The sequence below is a fragment of the Oryx dammah genome, unplaced genomic scaffold (genome assembly GCF_014754425.2).
Source record: "Oryx dammah isolate SB20612 unplaced genomic scaffold, SCBI_Odam_1.1 HiC_scaffold_28, whole genome shotgun sequence".
NCBI lineage: Eukaryota > Metazoa > Chordata > Mammalia > Artiodactyla > Bovidae > Oryx > Oryx dammah.
This window is the reverse complement of record NW_024070212.1, coordinates 117,954,744-117,977,227: the sequence shown is the minus strand read 5'-3', so window position 1 is coordinate 117,977,227 and position 22,484 is coordinate 117,954,744. Positions and strand designations below refer to the sequence as shown.

Sequence of the window (22,484 nt, the reverse complement as noted above, 5' to 3'; positions counted from 1 at the left end):
TGGGCCGGTCCAGTTGCCACTTTAACTTCCGAAGAGGAGAGCGATCCTCCAACCTACAAGGATGCCTTCCCCCCACTCCCTGAGAAAGCAGCCTGCCTGGAAAACGCCCAGGAGCCTGCTGGCGCCTGGAGTAACAAGATCCGGCCCATCAAGGCTTCCGTCATCACTCAGGTAGACGCTCCATCCCACTTCACCTGCTACTCCAAGTAGGAAGCCATAGCAGCTGATGGGAAGCGGTTGGTTGGTTTTGGTTTTGGCCAAGAGGCTTGCAGATTCCTCATTCCCTGACCAGGGGTTGAACCTGGGCCTTTGGCAGTGAAAGCAAAGAAGCCTGACCATTGGACCACCAGAGAAATCCCGACAGGGTTCTTGAACATCAAATATGAGATTGCTTTGGGCGTGAAAAGGGGCCTCTGGATTAAGTCAGTCTCCTCCCAACCCTGTGCCCAGCCCAGGACGTGGGTCAGAACACGTCCTCCTGCCCACCCTGTGCCGTGTTCTTGCGCCACCCCAGGGTGGGCGGGGGGCCCGCGCCCGCCGTCCCCCCTGCCCCCCCCCCCGCGGCCCGCGCCCCCCTCCTCCACTTGGCGCCCCCTCCTCCACTTGGCGCCCCCTCCTCCACTTGGCGCCCCCCGACGTGGCCGGCCGGGCCCTCCCTGTCGCCCATGCCCCTAGCCCGCCCCCTCCTAGTTCACTGCCTGTGCTGGCCTGGCCCCCTGCTGCGTGGTGCCCACGCCGTCATTGGTACTTGGGGGGCGGTTTCCACTTCACTAGGACCGCAGCCCCCTGCCCCTGGGCACTTCCTGCTGGTCTCTGAACTGTCCTCCTAGACCTGGGAGCAGGAAGGAGGAGTGACAGTGAATAAACAGACTTATGCTCTTTACTCCACGTGTCCGGGTCCTGGGCACCTCTTCTGTCCCCTTAACCTTCCCTCTTTGACATTTTCTGAGCAGGTGTTCCATGTACCGCTGGAGGAAAGGAAGTACAAGGACATGAACCAGTTTGGAGAAGGTGAACAAGCAAAAATCTGCCTTGAGATCATGCAGAGAACCGGCGCTCACCTGGAGCTGTCTCTCGCCAAAGACCAGGGCCTCTCCATCATGGTTTCAGGGAAGCTGGACGCTGTCATGAAAGCCCGGAAAGACATTGTGGCCCGACTTCAGACTCAGGTGCGTGCTCCCAGCAGGCCTCCCCGGGGGGCATCTGGCCCTGTGGACGCGGCCCCCTCCCGGCAGGCCTCCCCGGGGGCATCTGGCCCTGTGGACGCGGCCCCGACGCCATCATACGCTCTCCCCCGGGGGACAGGGCTGGAGGGTCCAGGGTAGGACAGCAGCATTCAGAGCCTCTGACCCTACTAGTGGACAAGCAGCAGCTCGCTCATAGGCCTGGGACACCGCCGGCTCTGCTCCGCAGGTGCAGGAGCTGAGAGCTAAGGGCCAGATGCTGGGGTGAGGACACGCGTGTGTAGGTGAGCCAGGCGAGCCGGTTCTGGCTCTGAGGGCCAGCAAATATGTGAGCTGTTTAAACACACACTCCCCACCCCGGGCTTGGGAGGTCACCAGTGCCGTTGTCCTTAGCCATCTGATACCAGAACTTGGAACTGATTGGACAACTATTGTCATAAAGAAGTAAATCAGTGATTGATGAGTTTTTCCCTTAACACTGAGGTGAATGCAGAGAATGTTTATTAAAATGTATGACGGAGCTTTGGGTGGGCTCAGTTAGAAATGAGGGTTCCTCCTACCTGTTCCGAGTCCTTGCGCTTTGGGGGAGCTGGTCTCGGTGTAGGGGTTCAGAGATGAGGATCTGATGCACGGGGGCCTTCGAGGGGGCGCTGCCTGCGCTGTGGGACCCCGGGCTCTCACACTCAAAGCTGAAAGGCACCTTCAGGGAGTTGGTCAGCTGTTCAGTGTAGGGAGTGGAGAATGTGTCTGCATTGCTGCACGTTGTGGCTGGGGCCGACGGGTCTGCTGGCCAATGGGTTTTGACTGAGTGTCTGAGGCGTTCCTCCCGCTCTGCTCCCTTCCTTCTCCCAGTTTTACTTTACAGCAAACCCCAGATACGTTCTCCTGCAAATAATTCGTGTGGGCTTCCTCTCTTCTTCTGTTTCACTGAATATAACCACATGTCGTTAGCTGACTTCTAAGAGTCGATAGCAGTTTCTTGATGTCCGCACGTCAGCCCAAGCAGTGTGAGGGTTTCCCACCGCATGTCAGATGCTCCTTCCCCGCCGGGTTTTTCCTCTGTGTCCAGCTGAGGCTGCCTGCTTGCTCATACCCCAGCAGGGCCGTCCTCACCTCTTCTTCATGCTGCTGGTTGGTTTTGGGGGACACACAGATGTTTGGTGGTTCCACTGCCCCCAATTTTTCCTGAGCACTGGGGGCAGATCTGGGGGCTTGGCTGCTTCCGCGTTCATCCTGTGCAGTGAGAGAGCATGTGGGTGGCGCTTCTGTGCCTGCTGCCAATCCGCAGGTGGCCTGGTGTGCTCTTGCCTAGTCGTTCTGCCAGCCTTGCTCACTGTTGCCCAGGTTCACGCGGCTCAGAGACCTTGGCTCCCGAATCGTCGGGACAGGCATGGTCTGTTGTTGGTCCTCTTCCCCTTGGTTTTTCAGACCACACTGGCACTCTGGCACCTTCACTGGCGCTCTGGCGTCTTCACTGGCGCTCTGGCGCCTTCACTGCAGGTCTGTGCATCCTTTCAGTGTCATCGGGAACTTCCGGCGCGCTGATTAGCTGTGTTTTCTGCAGAACTTGCCTCGTCTCTGACCTGTGGGAACTCCTCAAGTGGGCACCGTGCCGCTTTCTGATATATCCATTCATCTGAACCACTTCCTGATTTCTAACCCAGAGAAATGTGTGACCTGATCTTCACTGCCGCGTCCACGGGCCTGAATATCCCAGAGCCCTGGAGGCTCATAGTGGGAAGTTTCAGGGATTCAAGCTCAAGCGTCTTTTAGGATGAAAGACGTTTGGGCCTTGAGATCACTCGAGTAATCCTCTGTCGAGGTCATGCTGTCATCTTGATACATAGATTGTGCTTTATGTTGGTACATAGTTAGGTTCATTTGCTTTTAGTTTAATTTCATTTTCTAAGCGTGCATGCTCAGTCGTGCCTGACTCTGTGACCTCATGGACCGTAGCCAGCCAGGCTCCTGTGTCCATGGGATTCTCCAGGCAAGCATGCTGGAGCTGGCCGCTGCCTCCTGCTTCAGGGGTCGCCCCACCCAAGGACTGCATTCATGCCTCCTGGGTCTTCTGCATTGACGGGCAGACTTTTTTTTTATTTACCCCTTGAGCCACCTGGGAAGCTTTCTGTTTTTTTAAAGTACTTAACCCTGTGGTTGCCAAGTGAGCCCCATATAAGGCCCTCCTGGCCCTGCTCTCCCCGCTGGGGGGCCATGCTTGGTTTTTGCGGACGTGTCCTGCCACTGAGGCGGGAGGCTGCCTCCTGGCGCAGCGGGTCCTGTGGCGCGCACAGCGGCGGGCCGTGGCTCCCACCCCCAGACTGCTGCCGGGCCCGGGTGTGCTGGGGTGGGCGCGGGCGTGTGGGGCTGTGTCCCATCAAGCGCTGCGTGCACGTGCAGTCTGCTGTTTTGCCCAGTGCGTCTTGGGGGAGCTTTCCGAGCAGCAAGAGGCTGGTTCAGAGGGTACCTGCAGGTGGAGTTGTGCTGAAGCAGCCACACACCCCTCCCCTCGGCGCTGTGTGTGTGTCCTCCTGTTGGCTTCCTCGCAGCCTTGCCAGGGCCGTCAAATGCCCAGGCTTCGGACTCTGAAAGGAGGCTGCTAATACTCTCAATCCACATTTTCTGTGTGCACGCTCTGTTCCCTTCCCTCTGCTGTCAAGTTCAAGCTGTCTGTGTGGCTCGACGTGCTGGCGAGAGCCCTTCCTCAGGAATGCATGTTACCAGTAGTGTGTGCCCGTTTGCCATCTGTGTTTTGATCTTGGTGTGTTTTGCTGTATGAGTTTCATTCTTATGTAGTCAAGTTCATTAAGTTTTTTTTCGTTGCTGCTAGGAAGGTTTCCTTTTCCTTTGGGTTGTAAGGAAGTTTATTCTTATTTTTCAGATGCTTATGACGACGTTGCTATGTTTCCCTTCCTGATCTGTTGGGAATTGATGTGGGCTAACAGTTTCCCCGCGGTGGCAGGTCTCATCACGCCCTGCATCTTCGTGCTGCCTTTGGCCTGTTCCTGGACTCCGAGCTAGCCTGTCTCTCCGTGTGCTGACGTTCTTTGTGTTAGTGGCGGTGGCTTTAGACTGCAGCATCGGGTGCAGCTACTGTGCGCCTCCAGGCTGTCCTGTCCTTTCTGTCCTCTTCTGTTCTGCCCTGTGAGCGTGCTCATCAGCTCTCTGCTCCGAGCGGCGCTAGACTCCCCAGGGCTGTGCCCTGACCTGGGGGGCACATGTCCCGCCACCTCGGTTCTATGTCCAGCCACTGAGACGAGTGGTCTTCCTGTCGCGTCTTTGAACCACATGTCGTCAGTATGAGTTAGAGCTAATTTTTCTTCCTGTTCCAGTCAGTAAGAGTTGGGTGAAGTCGTGGTTTCTTCCGCCTTCCCTTGTGTGCAGTCTTGCGCCTCTTCCTGTCCAGCCTGCATCTGCTCCGCTTTCTCATGTCTCCTCTCGAGGGAAACACTCTGGGCAGAGGGTGGGCGTGCAGGGCCTTGACACACGTGTCTCCCCCAAGCACAGCTTTAGGGTTGAGCGTGCACGTGTGCTTTGTGTTAAAAATAGATATTCTTTGGTTTCTGTTTTCATGCAAATTTTTGTCACGAAAGGATTTAAATTTTATAGAGTTGATTGTTTGATTTTTCTTTTCTTAGATCTAGAAACACGATGAATTATATAAATGGATTTCCTAATATTGAGCCATTTTTAGAATAAACCTCATTTGCCCACCACTCTCTGTGCCATTTGCGAAGTGAGGATCTTGTTATTGCCTGTGATAGAACCTGACGTTCCTTTTGGAGTGTTGCTCACTCTGCTCTGAGAGGCAGCCCCTGGAGTGGCGGAAGGCTGGCTGCTCTGGGGTTTCCTGCTGCTCTGGGGTTGGGAACCCTATGCCGTGCTTTTCCTTTTTTCTTTTTCACGTCCTCTTGATTGATGACTGGTTTCAGTATAGGTTGGGAAAGAGTGGCCACCTCTGTCTCCTCCGAGTTCCCCTGTGACCTCAGAAAGCTGCTGAACTTCTGGCAGTTCGAGGATTTCGATTATTTTCATTTTCTTTCCCCACATGAGTTGTCTGTTTTAACCGGTTGTGAGAGAGAGGGAGGAAGAGCCCTGCATAACTGCACACAGGGCTCATGTCTGACAGAGCGTCCTGCTGCAGAAACAGAATCCAGCCTGGCTAGTCAGCACGTGCCTGCTCTCTGGCTGCGTTCTGCCTATTGTGTGGCACCACTGAGACGGGAACAGGCTTGGGGCTGGCCCGGGTAGAAAATCGACAGCTGAAGCTGAGAGGCCGGTTGTGTTCACACTCCCTGGGGCCCGCTGCCCAGAGGTGACACTTCAGCTGAGCCTGCTCTCAAGCAGGGCCTGGGGCCGGGGAGGCGGGAGGCGGTGGGACGGGCATCCCTGCACGGGCGAGCGTTGTGGAGAGCGGCTTTTCCGGAGCCTCCAAGTGGCTTCGTTTCCTTTGGTTGTTTTCCTGCCGTAGGCTTCAGCAACGGTCGCCATTCCCAAAGAGCACCATCGCTTTGTAATTGGCAAAAATGGAGAGAAACTGCAAGACCTGGAGCTAAAAACTGCAACCAAGATCCAGATCCCGCGCCCTGATGACGCCAGCAATCAGATCAGAATCACGGGCACTAAGGAGGGCATCGAGAAGGCACGCCACGAGGTGCTGCTTATCTCTGCGGAGCAGGTGAGGCCGGCCTGTGTGTGCGGTGTGCGTGTATCACGGTGTGGGTGTGATCCCGCCAACCCCTCCCGGGTGCTCACGCCTGCCCTTCCTGCCTATGTGCGTGTGCGTGTATCACGGTGTGGGTGTGATCCCACCGACCCCTCCTGGGTGCTCACGCCTGCCCTTCCCGCCTGTGTGCATTAGAGAGAGACCCCACCCCGTCTACTCCCAGGCGGGCCCTCATGTCTGCCCCTCCCACCCAGGACAAGCGTGCTGTGGAGCGGCTCGAGGTGGAGAAGGCCTTCCACCCCTTCATCGCGGGGCCTTACAACCGGCTGGTGAGCGAGATCATGCAGGAGACGGGGACGCGCATCAACATCCCGCCGCCCAGTGTCAGCCGCACCGAGATCGTCTTCACGGGCGAGAAGGAGCAGTTGGCCCAGGCCGTGGCTCGCGTCAAGAAGATTTACGAGGAGAAGGTAGCCGGCCGGGGAGGGAGGGGGACCAGCGCTGCCCTGGCCGTGGCCTTTTAGTGATGCCCCGGTTCCCAGGGCCGAGCCCCGCCTCTGCTCCCTGCCCTGCGTGCAGCGGGCACCCTGTCCCCAGCTGACCAGGCCTCCGAGGGAGCGGGGAGCCTGAGACGGTGGGCTCTGGGGTCTGAAACTGGCTCCTTTCTTTGGAGACAGGACGTGGCCTGTTGGTTTCCGCCCGGTTGCTGTGGTTAGTCAGCTTGGCGTAAACTCTGCCGCCAGCCTCCCGAGGCGAGGCCCCGGGCGGTGACGAGCCGAGTTCCTGGGGGTGGGCTGGGCGTCACCCTCACGCGGGGCTCAGCCACTGCACTTGCGGCCTGTGTCCTGTCCCTGCCCTCGACACCCTTGTGCATGGCGCTCCTCCTCAGAAAAAGAAGACCACGACCATCGCGGTGGAGGTGAAGAAGTCCCAGCACAAGTACGTCATCGGCCCCAAGGGCAACTCCCTGCAGGAGATCCTGGAGAGAACAGGCGTCTCAGTGGAGATCCCGCCCTCGGACAGTGCCTCCGAGACGGTGATACTGCGTGGCGAGCCCGAGAAGCTGGGGCAGGCGCTGACTGAAGTCTATGCCAAGGTGACCTCCTGGGGGTCAGAGGACCCGGGGGGTGGGGGAGGGCATGGGGCGCTCTCCCTGGCACGCCCCCAGCCTGGTGGGCACGGGAGCAGACTCCACAGAGCCATCCCTCGTTTCCTGGTTCCCTAGGCCAACAGCTTCACCGTCTCTGCGGTCTCTGCTCCCTCCTGGCTCCACCGCTTCATCATCGGCAAGAAAGGGCAGAACCTGGCCAAAATCACTCAACAGATGCCAAAGGTGAGGGGCTGGGCTCTGCTGTGCCGGTGGACGGTCCCTCCCCTCTCCGGCACTCGTTCTGTCCTGCGGCTGCCCCTGAAGACCGCTGGCAGGTTGTAGACATGAGCTGTTGTGTGATTGTCAGCTGGCCCATGGTCACCAGGGAGAGCAGAACACGTTTTTTTTTCAAATATCCATGTTCCTTTGGGAGAGTGTCTCAAGAAGCATCTCATTTAGCTGCCACACTGTTGTGATTTGTGAGCAGTTACATCCGAGAAGCCTGCGGTGCAGAGCCAGTGCTTGGGCCGTGGAGGGGGCGGGGGAGACCCCTCCCTCCCCCAGCGCCCAGTGCTCAGTGCCCAGAGAGGCCCCTCCTCCCCCAGTGCCCGGGGCAGCCCCTCCCTCGCCCAGTGCCCAGTGCTCTGGGGGCTGCAGTAGATCGAGCAACCCTGGCAGGAACCGTGTGCATGGTGTCTTGTTCCTGTTCTGCTCAGAGTCCTGGTTCCCATGGGGCAGGGGCTGTGAGCAGTGCGGTTTGGGGTGCTTCTCAATGGTTCTGGTGACATGCAGGGGCCCTCGCTGTTGGCACACGGTGGTTCCTGCCAAAGCCATGGTAGTCTCCATGTCCCCCTCACCTGTTCTGGAGCCTGTGGGTGGGCTGCGGCCCCCGAGGGCAGCCTGGGCTCCGGAGGGGCTTCTGTGCCGTGCTGTCCTCACGGCTGGACGCGTGTTGGTGCGGCAGGTCCACATCGAGTTCACGGAGGGCGAGGACAGGATCACACTGGAAGGCCCCACCGAGGATGTCAGCGTGGCCCAGGAGCAGATCGAGGCCATGGTCAAGGACCTGGTAAGAGGTTCCCAGCCGCACCCCGAGTGCCGGCCGAGCAGCACAGCCATCAAGGCCTTGGGGGGCCGGGGAGGGCCCGGAGTTCAGAATGGCCCAGGGAGAGGGCCCGCACCCGGAAGGAGGGTCTTTGGGGGGGCCTGCAGCTGACGGAGCAGGGCAGTGGCAGCTGCTGGCCTCCAGACTTCGGTCAAGGCGGCCTGCCTGTCTGTGGGGAGATCTGGGTGCATGTCGTGGACTCCAGTCTCCACAGCCTGCTCTGTGCACCCCCCACAGATTAACCGGATGGATTACGTGGAGATCAACATCGACCACAAGTTCCACAGACACCTCATCGGGAAGAGTGGAGCCAACAGTGAGTGAGGGGGCGCTCCAGGTCGCTGGGGGGTTCCCTGCAGAACCTTGGACAGCGCCTTCCAAGGCTGGTGCTGAAGGTGCCCGGGCGGGCCATTTCCTCGCGTTGAGCCAGACCTGCTGGGCTGGGCTCTCCCTGCCAGAGCCCTCGCAGGCGCCACTTCACCACACGCCTGCTGGGCGAGCGGCCTCAGCTGAGGACCGAGCCCTGAGTGGGCCAGCGGGGAGCCGCCGAGAGAGCGCTCTGCCCGCGTCCACAGGTGTCGGGCGTGGTTCAAAATCCAGGCCTCCCCTCAGCGTGACTGCGCGGCCCCACGGTGCTCTCCAGCCCTGAGCAGCCTGCCCCTGGCCGTGACCCCTGCTGCAGGTGAAGGGGGGCACCCCGTGAGCCTGCCCTCCTGAGCTCCGCCCTGTGCGGTCCTTGCTTGCTCAGAGTCCGCAGGGGTGAGTTGTGGCTGCCCGGGCCTCGCGCTCACCTTCACAGAAGGTGGGGGCAGGTCCTGACGCTGACTCCTGGGTTCTGTTCCCAGAAGGACAGGCCACTGTGGTGTCTGCTGTGCTTTCTCCTGGTTCACTTGCTCGCCTTGATTTTGTTTCATGTAAACTCTGCTGCTTGTCTGCTGTGTCCTTGGTTCTTGTCCTGCGAGGACCAGCCTAGAGCAGCCCCACCCCACAGAGACCACCCCGGGCAGGCAGCTCCCGGCTGTGTCTGCGTGTGCACAGCCCCTCCTTGGCACCCCTCTGAGGAGCTTGGTTCCCCTTGACTACCCCGTGTGCAGAACACTGACCCCGTTTCCTGGTGGGCGAGCCTGGGCCTCTGTTGACGGGGTGACAGGAGAGCTGAGCAATCCACTGGTTTTGCAGACAGTGAGGGTGAAGTCTGTCTAGACAGCGTGGCCCCATGGGGCTCCATGGGGGTGTCTTATCTTCAGGTACTGTGGACTCCTCTGGGTTACCGGGCTTGTTTTTTACTGTGTCTGTTTGAGAGTGATTTTTTCTAAGCTGGAGCATGAGCCGCCACAGTGGTCTCGGTCCACATTAGCACCGCCCCAGCCACGCCCAGCCCAGCCGTGTCCCGGGTGCTGGGCGGCCCTCGCCCTGGGCGGGGAGAGCTCTCAGGGAGGCACCAGCATGCGGTCCCTCTGGGCGGTGGCCAGCCGGGGCTCCTCGTGGGGCGCGGGAAGGCCTCTCGCCCTGCCTGTGGGTGGTGGCTTGGGTCGGGGCCAGGGTGGCTCTGCGCCCAGCGGCGTCTGCCGTATCCCCAGTAAACAGAATCAAGGACCAGTGGAAGGTGTCCGTGCGCATCCCGCCCGACAGCGAGAAGAGCAGCCTGATCCGCATCGAGGGCGACCCGCAGGGCGTGCGGCAGGCCAAGCGGGAGCTGCTGGAGCTCGCCTCCCGCATGGTGAGTCCGGCCGGCCTGCACTGCGCCGCTGCAGCGGGCCCGCGGCCTTCCCCGACGTAGCGCCCAACGGCAGGGGTGTGCTGGCACCCCAGTGGTTCCCACGTGCAGCTGCGGTTGAGGCTCACGGCCTGTGTTGTCTGCACAGCGGGCAGGGGGGCACGTCTCTCCCGTCCCCGAGACTAAGCGGCGGCCTCCACGCGGGAACAGATAGGTGTCTCCCTGCTCTGCATGTCTGATCTGGAGCCCCTGGCGTTGTGGACAGGGCTGCCTGGCTGCTTGCGTGTCCCCGTGTCCCAGCTCTGCTCGCTGCTCTTTGCAGCATTTCCCCTGACAGGGGAGCCGGCCTCGCGAGGAGGCTGTGGGCCACGGGGCTTGCAGCCTCCCGTGGTCGTCCATGCAGGGGAGCGTCTGAGCCACTCTCTGCAGGAGGCCCGGCTCCCGACCACAGGCAGACGCGCTGGATGAGCGCTGTGGGCACCGCCGGGTCAAGGGCCCCGCTCAGCTTCGCGTCATGCTTTGCTCCCACAGGAGTGTGCAGCGTGGCCGCTGGTAGAGACCACGTGCGCTCTGTAGGGGCGCTCTGCCCGGGACTGCACCTGGCCCCCCTCAGTGTGCTCTGTCGTGTTTTTAGGAAAACGAGCGTACCAAGGATCTAATCATTGAGCAGAGATTTCATCGCACGATCATCGGGCAGAAGGGTGAACGGATCCGTGAAATTCGGGACAAATTCCCAGAGGTAAAGCGTCCCCAGCGGCGCCCTTCACTGCCATCTAATCAGCAGTTAGAAAAGGGGTTCAGCATTGTGGGGTCCAGTCCTTGTTGATTATTGAACTTGATGTCCCGATTATTTGTTCTAGGTCATCATCAACTTCCCAGACCCAGCACAAAAAAGCGACATTGTCCAGCTCAGAGGGCCCAAGAACGAGGTGGAGAAATGCACGAAGTACATGCAGAGGGTGGTGGCCGACCTGGTGAGGGCGCCGCCCTCTGCTGGAGCAGCGCGAGGGGATGTGGGCTGGGGGCCCCCGAACCCGCTTCAGGCAGCGCTCTCGGGCACTGGGGCGGCCCGCCCTCGGCGTTCAGACCGGCAGAAAGGGCTGTGACCTCCGTGTCCAGTGGGGGACCACCTTGCCGTGCAGGTTGCTTTGTTTCCTGGGGGGTCCTCAGATACCTGGTGAGAGAAACTTTCCCACCCAGTAAGCAGAGGGGTCTGCTGAGTTGCATGAGGCATCATTTACTGATTGGTCAGTTTTCTCGAAACTTGGAACGTGAAGAAGTGGTTTGGAAAATGGTGAGGCGGCGGGCGGCCAGTGCCCGGGGGCTTCCCGGCGGTTTTCTGGGACGTGGCCTCACCCCCTCGGGAGGCACTGCCGGGTGGTGCAAAGTCCTGCGACCCTCCTCGGTGTGTGCTGCGCTCACACCCAGGCTGGAGTTGCGGCCTCTGGGCATGTCCAGGCTGTGAGCCACAGGTGTGAGGGCGCCTTCCCGGGGGATGGGGGCCTCTGACCGGGCCCTGCGGCAGCCAGACAGGCACACTGGTTAGTTATTCAGTCGGCTGTGGGCTCAGTTGCCTCCGGGCTCCTGGCAGACTTTGGGGTCAGACGGGGAGGGGAGTGGGCCCCGGCCTGTCTGCGTCATAGGAGCCCGTCCTCTGGTCTGGCCTTTGGGCCTGGGAGGGTCTTCTCACTCGACTCATTGTGCCATCCTTGGTTTTTAAGGTGGAAAACAGCTATTCGATTTCTGTGCCGATCTTCAAGCAGTTCCACAAGAACATCATCGGGAAGGGAGGCGCAAACATTAAGAAGGTGGCCGCTGGCATGCCTCCCTCACCTCACCTCTGCCCGCCCTGCCCCGAGCTGGCCTAGCTTTAATGCAGGCGCGGGGGCGGGGGGGTTGGCGTCAGCTCCTCACAGACCTCTCTCCTTGCAGATTCGGGAAGAAAGCAACACCAAAATTGACCTTCCGGCAGAGAACAGCAACTCGGAGACCATCGTCATCACTGGCAAGCGGGCCAACTGCGAGGCCGCCCGCAGCCGCATCCTGTCCATCCAGAAGGACCTGGTAAGGGGCGGGGCAGGGCGGGTGGGCCAGCAGCCTGCCGCCTGTCCCTGGCACCCAGAAACCTCCACTTTTGTTTCTCTTTGGGAGGTTTTTTGAGAGAGTAAAAGGCAAGAAACTGCTAGTGTAGAGAGTGCAGTTTGCGTTGTAACGTGTGACTGCTCCTCAGGGGTCCCCGCCACGGCACCCTTGTGGGTCCAGTGCACGCGCTGTCCTCCACACACCCTTGCCCCCCGCGCCCCGTTCTTTGGGCGATGCCCTGCAGCGTGCTGGGGGCTGCTGCCTGTCTCTCGTCTCTGTGCCATCTGTCTCATTTTCTTTGGCCCTCTTTTGACCAGGGTTTCGTGGCTCCGTTTCACACTTTGGGCCTGTGACTGGGGTTTCGTGGCTTCACCCCGGCTTTGGGCCTCTGACCCGTGTTTCATGGCTCCGTTTCCCGCTTTGGGCCTCTGACCCGTGTTTCGTGGCTCCGTTTCCCACTTTGGGCCTGTCTGTTTCCCTGTTTGATGTCAGGGGCTGCTCCAGGGGTTGGGGCATCTGGCTGGCTCGGTGCTTCTTGGAGTGCAGGGTGGGCCCGCAGCCGCTGTGCTGTCCACACATTGCAAGCCCCACATGCTTCCTTAACCTTTGTGTTTTAATGTCCAGTTATCTTTTAGAAAGTTCAAACAATAAGAAAAAGTCAGGCCGCACGTACTTAGCACGTGAACATACCTTCTGCGCCAGCCGTCCATGCCTCCCTTCTCCAGCCCATGCAGCCCCTGACCCTTCGCTGGCCCCACGGTTGGCCTTTGCAGACTGTCATGTAGCTGGAGTAGCGTGTGGTCCTTTCTCACTTGGTGATGAGATGGGTTGTGTGGTGTGAGGAGGGCCTGTTTCTGTAAGGAGCGTCCTCCACAGCGGCTGCACCACCTCGCGTCCCCAGCAGCCTCCACGCCTCGGGCTGCTGGGCTTCACTCTGTGCTTTGCCTGCATGTCTCCCGTGTGGTTCATGAGACAGCTGGTGTCACCCTGCCAGTTTTGCCCTTCTGGCTTGTCTGATGATGACGCCAGTCTTTTAGCAAGTTCTGATGTGTCTTAGTGTCATACTCATGTTTCTTTGCTTGGAGTTCCTCAGACTTCTTAGATATGTGAGTTTAGAGTTGTCCTGAAATGTGGAAAGATCTGGGGACTTCCCTGGCGGCGCTAAGACCGCACGTCAAGCAGAGAGCGGGGAGGGCCGGTCCTTGGTCGGGGGGGGTCACTGTTGATAAGCTCCCACATGCCGAACAGGATGGCCGAAAAAGAAAATCCAGCCAAAGAAACAAACAGCTCATAGTGTTTATGCCTTTCGATATGTTGTCCTCACCCCTTAAGTTCAGTCGCAGCCCTTTGTTGTTATGCTTGACACAGTCAGCCTTGCCTTTGGCTTCTGGACCGTGTGCAGTGTAGTGGAAACACTTGCTTCAGGGTCCTGGGCCGCTGGCTCTCACATCTGCCTCGTTCCGGGCTGTTTCCCATCGTTCGTTCCCATGATGGCGCGTGTTTTCTCATTTCTTTGCATGCCCAGTTTTTCTGCTTGTTCTGTTTGTTTTTATCGGATGCCAAATGTTATGAAGTTTACTTTGGTGTATAATAGGTATTTTCTGCATTCCTATAATGGATCTTCAAGCTTTGTTATTTCACAGCACTTTGCTCCTTTTGGCCTTGCTGTTTAGACTTGTCAGGTGGGGTCGCAGTGCTGAGTCGAGAGCCAGTGGCCTCTGCAGCGCAGCCAGGCTCCCTGCGCGTCCCGCCATGAGCCTGCGGTGCTCCCTGGACGGCCGGCGCTGCGTCCTTGGTGTGGGACTTGGCCGGGAGCGGGGCCAGGTGCAGCCTGCTGGCTCCGCCCCCAGCATCTCGCCACTGTGCCCGGTGGAGGAGGGTGCAGTCCTGCCTTGCCTCAGGGCGGGGTCCTGGCTTCCAGGGCGCTTGGGCAGGCTGGCCCCGGGGCTCTGCGGCGGGCCTGCGCTTCTGGCCACACAGGCCTTCTCCCTCGTGTTGCGTTTGATTCCAGGCCAACATCGCCGAGGTGGAGGTGTCCATCCCCGCACGACTGCACAACTCGCTCATTGGCACCAAGGGCCGCCTCATCCGCTCCATCATGGAGGAGTGCGGCGGGGTCCACATCCACTTCCCTGTGGAGGGCTCGGGCAGTGACGCCGTGGTCATCAGGGGCCCGTCCTCGGACGTGGAGAAGGCCCGGAAGCAGCTGCTGCACCTGGCGGAGGAGAAGGTGAGCGCCGTCAGGGCGGCCTGCGCTCGCGCCCCGCTGGAGGCCCGCACAGCCCGTCTCTGAGCAGGCTGGAGCACATCTGTGCCCGGGCATGTGTCTGCTGAAGGGCCCCTCCAGGCCGGGTACCTGCACGTTCAGGGGAGAAAATCAGTTCGCTGTTGGGCTCGCTATTTGGGGCTTATTCCCTCCTAAGGATGATTTGCATATACGAAGTCTCCATGTGTAGTTCTGGGTTAACAGGCCTACATTCATGGGACCCCCACTGAGAAACGTCTTTTGACAGGCGTCGCTTCCCATGGGCCTCCACTGATCCAGTCGCTCTGCCCCCTTGTCACAGCGCCCCTGCGGCTGTTTCTGGCCTCCGCTGTCTCAGCAGCGCGGCAGGGGGTGACTGCCACGAGACAGCTCAGGGCCCTCAGCATTGTGCTTGTTGAAACTGCTCTGGCTCCCCCAGGCTCTCTGCCTTCCCATGTGCATTGGAACCAGCCTGTCAGTCTCTTGGGGAAAGTCTGTCTTGGATCCCAGCTGGAGCTGTGTTGAGTCTGAAGATGAGATGCCGGAGGACTGCCACCCCGACAGTTTGGAGCCCTCCAGGGTTTACACCGCTTGGTTTTCACTGGTGCTTTGTCATTCTTAGCGTGAACATCTTGTTGGTCAAGTTTGGCTCATGTCTTTTTCATTTTTATTGAGATTATGAATGGCACTGTTTTACTCGTCTCCATTTATCGCGCATATAGGAGCAAACGAAAGTCTTGCGTTCAGGCCGTGCTTCTGATCTACGGCCTGCTCATTAGCAGCAGCACCTTTCCTGTGGACTCCGGCGAGCTTTCTGTATGACGCGCACCGTCTGTGAATGGGCAGCTGCAGCTCTTTCTCGCTGGCACGTCGCCTGCGCGTCTTCTTTCATGGGGCCGCTCGCACTTCCTGTGTGCTGCTGGGCAGCGCGACGAGTAGACAGCCTGGCCGGCTGTGGCGTGGGGCGGCCTGGGTCTTTGGCAGCTCTTCCAGCTGAGGAAGTTCCCTCTGTGCTGGGTTTGCAGAGTTTTTATCAGGAATAGGTGTGGGATCTGTTGAGATGCTTGCCTGGTTTTTCTTTCTCTAGTATAAATGCAAGGTTGATTTAGTGTTTGACCACCCTTGAAGTTTCTGGGGTGGGCCCACTTGGTAATGATGTATCCTTTTATCACATTGCAGGGATGGGCTCCCTGACTCGTTCAGTTCAGTTCAGACCAGTCGCTCAGTCGTGTCCGACTCTTTGCGACCCCATGAATCGCAGCACGCCAGGCCTCCCTGTCCATCACCAACTCCCAGAGTTCACTCAGACTCGTGTCCATCGAGTCCGTGATGCCATCCAGCCATCTCATCTTTGGTCGTCCCCTTCTCCTCCTGCCCCCAATCCCTCCCAGCATCAGAGTCTTTTCCAATGAGTTAACTCTTCGCATGAGGTGGCCAAAGTACTGGACCTTCAGCTTTAGCATCAGTCCTTCCAAAGAAATCCCAGGGCTGATCTCCTTCAGAATGGACTGGTTGGATCTCCTTGCAGTCCAAGGGACTCTCAAGAGTCTTCTCCAACACCACAGTTCAAAAGCATCAATTCTTCTGTGCTCAGCCTTCTTCACAGTCCAATTCTTACATCCACACATGACTACTGGAAAAACCATAGCCTTGACTAGACAGACCTTAGTCGGCAAAGTAATGTCTCTGCTTTTGAATATACAATCTAGGTTGGTCATAACTTTTCTTCCAAGGAGTTAAGCATCTTTTAATTTCATGGCTGCAACTACCATCTGCAGTGATTTTGGAGCCCAGAAAAATAAAGTTTGACACTGTTTCCACTGTTTCCCCATCTATTTCCCATGAAGTGATGGGACCAGATGCCATGATCTTCATTTTCTGAATGTTGAGCTTTAAGCCAACTTTTTCACTCTCCTCTTTTACTTTTCATCAAGAGGCTTTTTAGCTCCTCCTCACTTTCTGCCATAAGGGTGGTGTCATCTGCATATCTGAGGTTACTGATATTTCTCCCGGCAACCTTGATTCCAGCTTGTGTTTCTTCCAGCCCAGCATTTCTCATGATGTACTCTGCATAGAAGTTAAATAAGCAGGATGACAATATACAGCCTTGACGGACTCCTTTTCCTATTTGGAACCAGTCTGTTGTTCCATGTCCAGTTCTAACTGTTGCTTCCTGACCTGCATATAGGTTTCTCAAGAGGTAGGTCAGGGGGTCTGGTATTCCCATCTCTCTCAGAATTTTCAAGTTTATTAGTTTTTTTAAATGCTGCTATTTGAGTGTCTGAAAAGTTGAAGATTTTCAGTGGTGTTTGTGAAACCAGCACTTACAGATAACAATTCAGTTACTTGATGTTCAGCTTGGGGGCTGGTTTCACAACAAGAAAACGGAGAGAGTGCCCAGTGTGGGCTTGTCTGCCTGGGGGTGTGTCCCCTTGAGTTCTACAGACCCCCTGCCAGAGGATCGCTCAGTGAGGTCACTGGGCTAGGACCTCTGCTGGGCTCCGGTTTCACGGTCAGATACAGCCTTGGTTGGCTTGGCGGTCTCTGAGCTAGGGGCATGGGTCACCTGGAGCCCTGGGAGTGAGCACTGGGCAAGGCGCTGTCTCCGGGACCAGGCGGCGTGGGGGTGCCCAGGCCTGGAGAGGTGGGAACAGCTCACAGAGGCGCAGGCTGCTGTTGGGGGCAGGACTGGGGTTCTCGTTCGTGGCGGGAAGGGAATGCACGTGCTGCCTGGTCTGGGTGTCCATGGTGAGGTCCGAGCAGCCCCGTTTGGAAGGTCGTTGGTGGCAGTATGAGGAGAACTCCTCCATCCCGCTGTCCCGGGGGCCGCATGGGTGGTGCCAGGCCAACGAAGCTGGATCGGTTTCTGCAGCAAACCAAGAGCTTCACAGTGGACATCCGCGCCAAGCCTGAGTATCACAAGTTCCTCATCGGCAAGGGGGGCGGCAAGATCCGCAAGGTGCGGGACAGCACCGGGGCACGCATCGTCTTCCCGGCGGCCGAGGACCGCGAGCAGGACCTGATCACCATCATCGGGAAGGAGGACGCCGTCAGGGAGGCCCAGCGGGAGCTGGAGGCGCTCATCCAGAACCTGGTGAGCTGGGCGGGGGGCGGGGGCTGGCCCTGGGCTGCGGGAGGCGGGCGAGCAGGGGCTCAGGCTGAGCCCTTCTCAACCCCCCAGGACAACGTGGTCGAAGACTGCATGCTGGTGGACCCCAGGCACCACCGCCACTTCGTCATCCGGAGAGGCCAGGTGCTGCGGGAGATCGCCGAGGAGTACGGCGGGGTGATGGTCAGCTTCCCGCGCTCCGGCACGCAGAGCGACAAGGTCACCCTCAAGGGCGCCAAGGACTGTGTGGAGGCGGCCAAGAAGCGCATCCAAGAGATCATCGAGGACCTGGTGGGCCCCCAGACGGCGGGCCTGGGCCCCGACGGGGCGGCTCCCTGCATACCTGCCGGCGGGGGCCTCCCTCCCGACAGCAGCAGGGGCTTCGCAGGCCCAGCCCCTGCCTGCCCCCTCCCCAGTGGGAAGCCAGACCCAGGGAAAAGGCGCGGCAGGGCAGACAGAGCGCAGCCTCTGAGGGTCCCTGGCTGTGCGGCGGGGCGGGGGCACTGCGACCAGTGGCCTTGGGGGACGTAGGCAGAAGTGGTGCAGACGTGAGCTGGGCTGAGCGGCTGACCTTGGCTTCACTTGTCTTTTCTGCTCTGTCCCTCCCAGGAAGCCCAGGTAACCATGGAGTGCACCATACCCCAGAAGTTCCATCGGTCGGTCATGGGCCCTAAAGGCTCCAAGATCCAGCAGATCACCCGGGACTATAATGTCCAAGTTAAATTCCCAGACCGAGAAGAGAACCCAGGTGGGTCCTGGCTGGGGGAGGTGGGGGCTGTCAGCTGTCCGGGGGCTTCCAGAGGCTCAGGGTCGCTCTGGTCTGTCGGAGCAGGCTGTGTCGTGGTTGCAGGGAGATGAAGGGCCCTACGGATGTCCTCAGGGTTCCCAGCGGCTAGTGACCTGGCCCGGGGAGAGCTGAGTGCCGGTAGCCTCCCATGAGGAAGTGAATCTCCTGTCTTCCTGAGAAGAGCTTGGGCTACAAGTTCAACCATATCTGTTGCATTTATCTTTCACACTCGAATGTTTACTCTCCAATTTTCAAACAACTTCACATTAAAGAAGAATTGGACAGGATGGCGTAGAGATGCGTCTGCGTTCACCGCCTGGCTTACACGTGGCACGCTTGTTCTTTCTGAGTCATTTGAGCGTCCGCTTCAGGCCCACGCCTAACCCACGCGGCTCCCTCGAGAGGACGAGGCCTTTCAGGGGCGTCAGGGTGCCTGGCTCGTGCGGCCCTTGTGCCCCCGTGTCCTCTCGCGGGCCCGCCCCAGCCCCGCCCGGTCGCTGCTGCCGGGGGTGGTGCATCTGTGTTCTCTCTCCTGGACGCTGCCTTGCTCCATGAGTATCCTTCCCCCTGGTTCTCATGTGGCCTGACTGGACCACACCAGCCGCTTTCAGCCCCAGCGTGCTTCCTCTTTGCTTGCTGTACCCTGTTCTCAAGCCGCCTCCACCCGGCCGTGGTCTCCTCCCTTCTCGGCACGGCGGGTCCTGCCCCGCCCCCCCTGCAGCCCCTGAGGCAGGTGTGGAGGCCCGGGCCCCCCTCCCCCGTCCTCCTGAGGCGCCTCCGGGGTTCTGGGCCCTGGGTGCGCGAGGACTGAGCCGCCCCTCTGTGTCCCTAGGGCACAGCGTGGAGCCTGCTGTCCACGAGAACGGCGAGGATGCCATGGAGGGGAGAGAGGGCAAGGAGGCCGAGCCCGGCTCCCCTAGGAGGTGCGACATCATCCTCATTTCCGGCCGGAAGGAGAAGTGCGAGGCGGCCAAGGAAGCCCTGGAGGTGGGCTTGGACCCCACCCAGCCCCGCCCCCAGCCCTCAGCAGAGAGCGGGTGCGGAACTGAGGCTGAGCACTGGGGCTCGCAATAGGGGCAGAGCTGCCAACCTGGGGCCACAGACAGGCAGAGCTGGTGGGGCTCGGGCACCACCCTGCCCCCCCGCCCCCCGGTCCCCAGTGTGCAGCACTCAGCCCCACCACAGCGGGCAGGATGGGGGTCCTATTGTGATGCGGGAGCAAGCGGGAGACAGACAGGTCCCCAAGGCGAGCAGGCTGCAGAGACGACAGGGGCTGTCAGCGCTGCCCCAGGAGGGGCCCATGGTCCTGGGCGGAGTCCCGTCGCTCTGACCTTCTCTAGGGTCTCTGAGGCCAGGACCCGGGTACGCGTCTGCGTGGCCCCAGCCCCTCTGTGGGCCCCCAGACCCCAAGGCCCTGGGCTTGCACAGCTCTTCTCCTAGGGGCTTTCCCGGGTCCCCTCACGTGGAGAGTGGCGCTCTGCCCAGCTGGGGCAGCATGGAAGGCTCTAGAGGGCACCTTATCCCCATGGGCTCTTCCCCTGTGTCCCTGGAAGCTGGGCAGCATGGAAGGTTCTAGAGAGCACGCCATCCCCACGGGGTCTTCCCCTGTGCCCCTGGAAGGCCCATCGCTGAGCCCGCGAGCTCCGTACCCCCACCCTCAGGCCTGACCCCAGCCCTGTCCTGCAGGCACTGGTTCCCGTCACCATTGAAGTGGAGGTGCCCTTTGACCTTCACCGCTACATCATCGGCCAGAAGGGAAGTGGGATACGCAAGATGATGGACGAGTTTGAGGTAAAGCCGTTCTGCAGGTCGTCTCCCCCGGAGGCCAGGTGCTGGGAGGGAGCACCGTGCTCCTGCCTGCTCCGTGAGCTGAGCCCTGCCCCACCCCCCCATCCCGAGGCCGAGCTGTGTCCCCGTGGGCGCCCTCTGCAGCAGGCCTGCCTTGTCTCCACGCAGGTGAACATCCACGTCCCGGCGCCTGAGCTGCAGTCTGACATCATTGCCATCACGGGCCTGGCTGCGCACCTGGACCGGGCCAGGGCGGGGCTGCTGGAGCGGGTGAAGGAGCTACAGGCCGAGCAGGAGGACCGGGTGAGCGCCGGGGTCCTGGGCCGGGCCCCTCAGCCAGGGCGTCAGGCGGCAGAGGCGGTGCCGGCTGACCCTGCGTCGCAGCCCAGGGTCCCGCGAGCCGGGAGCGCCTCTTGGGGGCGGTGTCGAGGGCCGGGCCCTCTTTTACGAAGACAGGAACAGTTGGACTTTGTGTCAGTATCTGTGTCTTAAATAAACATGAAGACGTTTGCCAGCCTTCCAGGGAGGGTTCAGCTGGGAAGGCCCGGGGGCCAGTGCCAGGAGAGACCCCCAGCGTGTGCCCGTGGTCCCGGGCAGGCCCCGCCAGCACCCTGGGTGCTCTCTCCTTGCTGACAGGGACACGAGAAGCCGCCGTGCCTCTGGAGCTGTCGTGATGCAGGGCGGGTACTGTGCAACCCGAAGCCCCTTGCAGATAGTATGGGGGTGACGGGAGCTCACGCACCTCAGGTCGGCCTCGAACACAGTGCCGGCCTTGGGGTCCCCTCTCTGCCCAGGGCCCAGCCTGAGCCTCTGGCTGTGGACGTCCTTTCACACTTTTGTTCCCTCTTGTGGGTATGCTGTTCTTGTTTGGTTTGGGGATTTGGCCTGCTCGCTCTGCACACTCGCTCGTCCATCTGCGTCTCAAGCTTAGGAGGTGGAGCCAGGCAGGCGCTGTGCCTGGTCCCCCTGAAGGCCTGTGCTCGCGGTAGCGGCGTCCTTGGGCCCTTGGTTCGGTTGCTGGGGGGCAGGCCGCAGAGCTCAGCTGCAAAGCCGAGCCTCGTTCTTGGTGCAGAGTGACACGATGCCCGCGGGCAGAGGATGGAGGGGTGCGGCGGCGATGGTGAGAGCCGGGTTGGAAGAGCTCCTGCCTCACTCCGCCTCGTCTCATTGGCAGGCTTTACGGAGCTTTAAGCTGAGTGTCACCGTGGACCCCAAATACCACCCCAAGATCATCGGGAGGAAGGGGGCGGTGATCACCCAGATCCGCCTGGAGCACGACGTGAACATCCAGTTTCCTGATAAGGACGACGGGAGCCAGGTAGGGGGCCAGGGGCCTGCCTTGCTGTGGGCTCTCTCCTGGGCAGCTCTCAGTCCCTGCTCCTGTCTAGCACCCGGGTGTTCGTCGTCGTGCTCAGGTCCTGGCGTTGCGGCGAGTCCTCCGGGTTGTGGTGTTTTCTCCTGCTCTGAGGGGCAGGGCCTCGCGTTGCAGCTTCTTGTCTCCTCTTTTCTGCTTGGAGTGCCCCCTTCCTCTGCTGGTGTCTTAGGTCTGGCGTCTCAGCGTTTGCTGAGGCTGGGGTGCCAGCTGCGGCATCTGCGCCTTCTCCCCAGGCCTCAGTCTCCAGCGGGAGGGCCTTCCCCGCGCCCTGGCCGTCCGGCGTCTGCTCGTCTGTGCCCATGCCCTCAGCCCGTGGTGGCGACTGTCCTCGGGGAGGTGGGGATGCTGCCGGCCTGCCGGGCTGCCGGTCTCCCCGTCAGGCGCAGTGTCCGCGCTTGGCCCTCAGCCTGCCATGAGCAGCTGCTCCTCGTGGCGCATGCCCCTGGTGCTCGCGGTCAGATGTCCCTAGGGTGCCCTCTTCTGACTGGATCCTCTCTCAGCCCCAGGACCAAATCACCATCACAGGCTATGAGAAGAACACAGAGGCTGCCCGGGACGCCATCCTGAAGATCGTGGGTGAGCTTGAACAGATGGTTTCTGAGGACGTCCCGCTAGACCACCGCGTTCACGCCCGCATCATCGGTGCCCGTGGCAAAGCCATCCGCAAAATCATGGATGAGTTCAAGGTGAGTCCCCAAGCTGAGCCTGGAGTGCGGCTTGCCCTCAGAGCAGGCGGGGGGATGGGCTGCACACCCCAAACCATCGGAGACCCGAGGCTCAGGTGGTGAGGTGCTGTGGGCTCACAGCGGGGATGGCTGACACTGCTGGGCAGTGAGCGGCGGGCGGCTCTGCATCCGGAGGAGCGTGAGCTCTGAACGCCAGGCGCGCACGGGGCGAGGGGACCCCCACTAGAAGGGGGCCGTTGGCACACGCACAGCGGGGCCCTGGCCCACCCTGGCTCTGTGTGGACTCCTTCCAGGTGGACATCCGCTTCCCGCAGAGTGGGGCGCCCGACCCCAACTGCGTGACCGTGACGGGGCTCCCGGAGAACGTGGAGGAAGCCATCGACCACATCCTCAACCTGGAGGAGGAATACGTGAGTCCTGCAGGGCTGGCTGGCCCCGACAGGCCAGGGTGATGGGCCCCCAGGCCGGGGCGGGCTCCCCTGCCACAGACTGACGCCGCCTGTGCCCACAGCTGGCCGACGTGGTGGACAGCGAGGCGCTGCAGCTGCACATGAAGCCCCCCGCCCACGAGGAGTCCAAGGCGCCGTCCAAGGGCTTTGTCGTTCGCGACGCCCCCTGGACCTCCAGCAGCAGCGAGAAGGTGAGGCCTT

General features: G+C 60.4%; 1 protein-coding gene across 4 annotated transcripts in view; it reads left to right on the top strand.

The window, feature by feature from the left end:
• The window catches only part of LOC120856672 (high density lipoprotein binding protein), a 59,489-nt gene that overhangs the window by 35,014 nt on the left and 1,991 nt on the right, over window positions 1–22,484 (top strand). For 2 of the 4 annotated variants that reach the window (XM_040232026.1, XM_040232027.1), the window contains exons 4-27: window positions 14–171; window positions 954–1,169; window positions 5,656–5,862; window positions 6,105–6,320; window positions 6,740–6,946; window positions 7,076–7,183; window positions 7,905–8,009; window positions 8,283–8,361; window positions 9,626–9,765; window positions 10,397–10,501; window positions 10,623–10,736; window positions 11,484–11,570; window positions 11,695–11,826; window positions 13,856–14,074; window positions 16,962–17,183; window positions 17,271–17,489; window positions 17,808–17,946; window positions 18,818–18,972; window positions 19,672–19,776; window positions 19,942–20,076; window positions 20,948–21,091; window positions 21,649–21,834; window positions 22,128–22,244; window positions 22,346–22,474. In XM_040232026.1, the coding sequence (XP_040087960.1) occupies window positions 14–171; window positions 954–1,169; window positions 5,656–5,862; window positions 6,105–6,320; window positions 6,740–6,946; window positions 7,076–7,183; window positions 7,905–8,009; window positions 8,283–8,361; window positions 9,626–9,765; window positions 10,397–10,501; window positions 10,623–10,736; window positions 11,484–11,570; window positions 11,695–11,826; window positions 13,856–14,074; window positions 16,962–17,183; window positions 17,271–17,489; window positions 17,808–17,946; window positions 18,818–18,972; window positions 19,672–19,776; window positions 19,942–20,076; window positions 20,948–21,091; window positions 21,649–21,834; window positions 22,128–22,244; window positions 22,346–22,474 (3,644 nt within the window). Of the gene's footprint in view, window positions 1–13; window positions 172–953; window positions 1,170–5,655; window positions 5,863–6,104; window positions 6,321–6,739; window positions 6,947–7,075; window positions 7,184–7,904; window positions 8,010–8,282; window positions 8,362–9,625; window positions 9,766–10,396; window positions 10,502–10,622; window positions 10,737–11,483; window positions 11,571–11,694; window positions 11,827–13,855; window positions 14,075–16,961; window positions 17,184–17,270; window positions 17,490–17,807; window positions 17,947–18,817; window positions 18,973–19,671; window positions 19,777–19,941; window positions 20,077–20,947; window positions 21,835–22,127; window positions 22,245–22,345; window positions 22,475–22,484 lie in introns of all 4 variants that reach the window. The other 2 variants (XR_005719459.1, XR_005719460.1) reach the window with 1 other exon arrangement.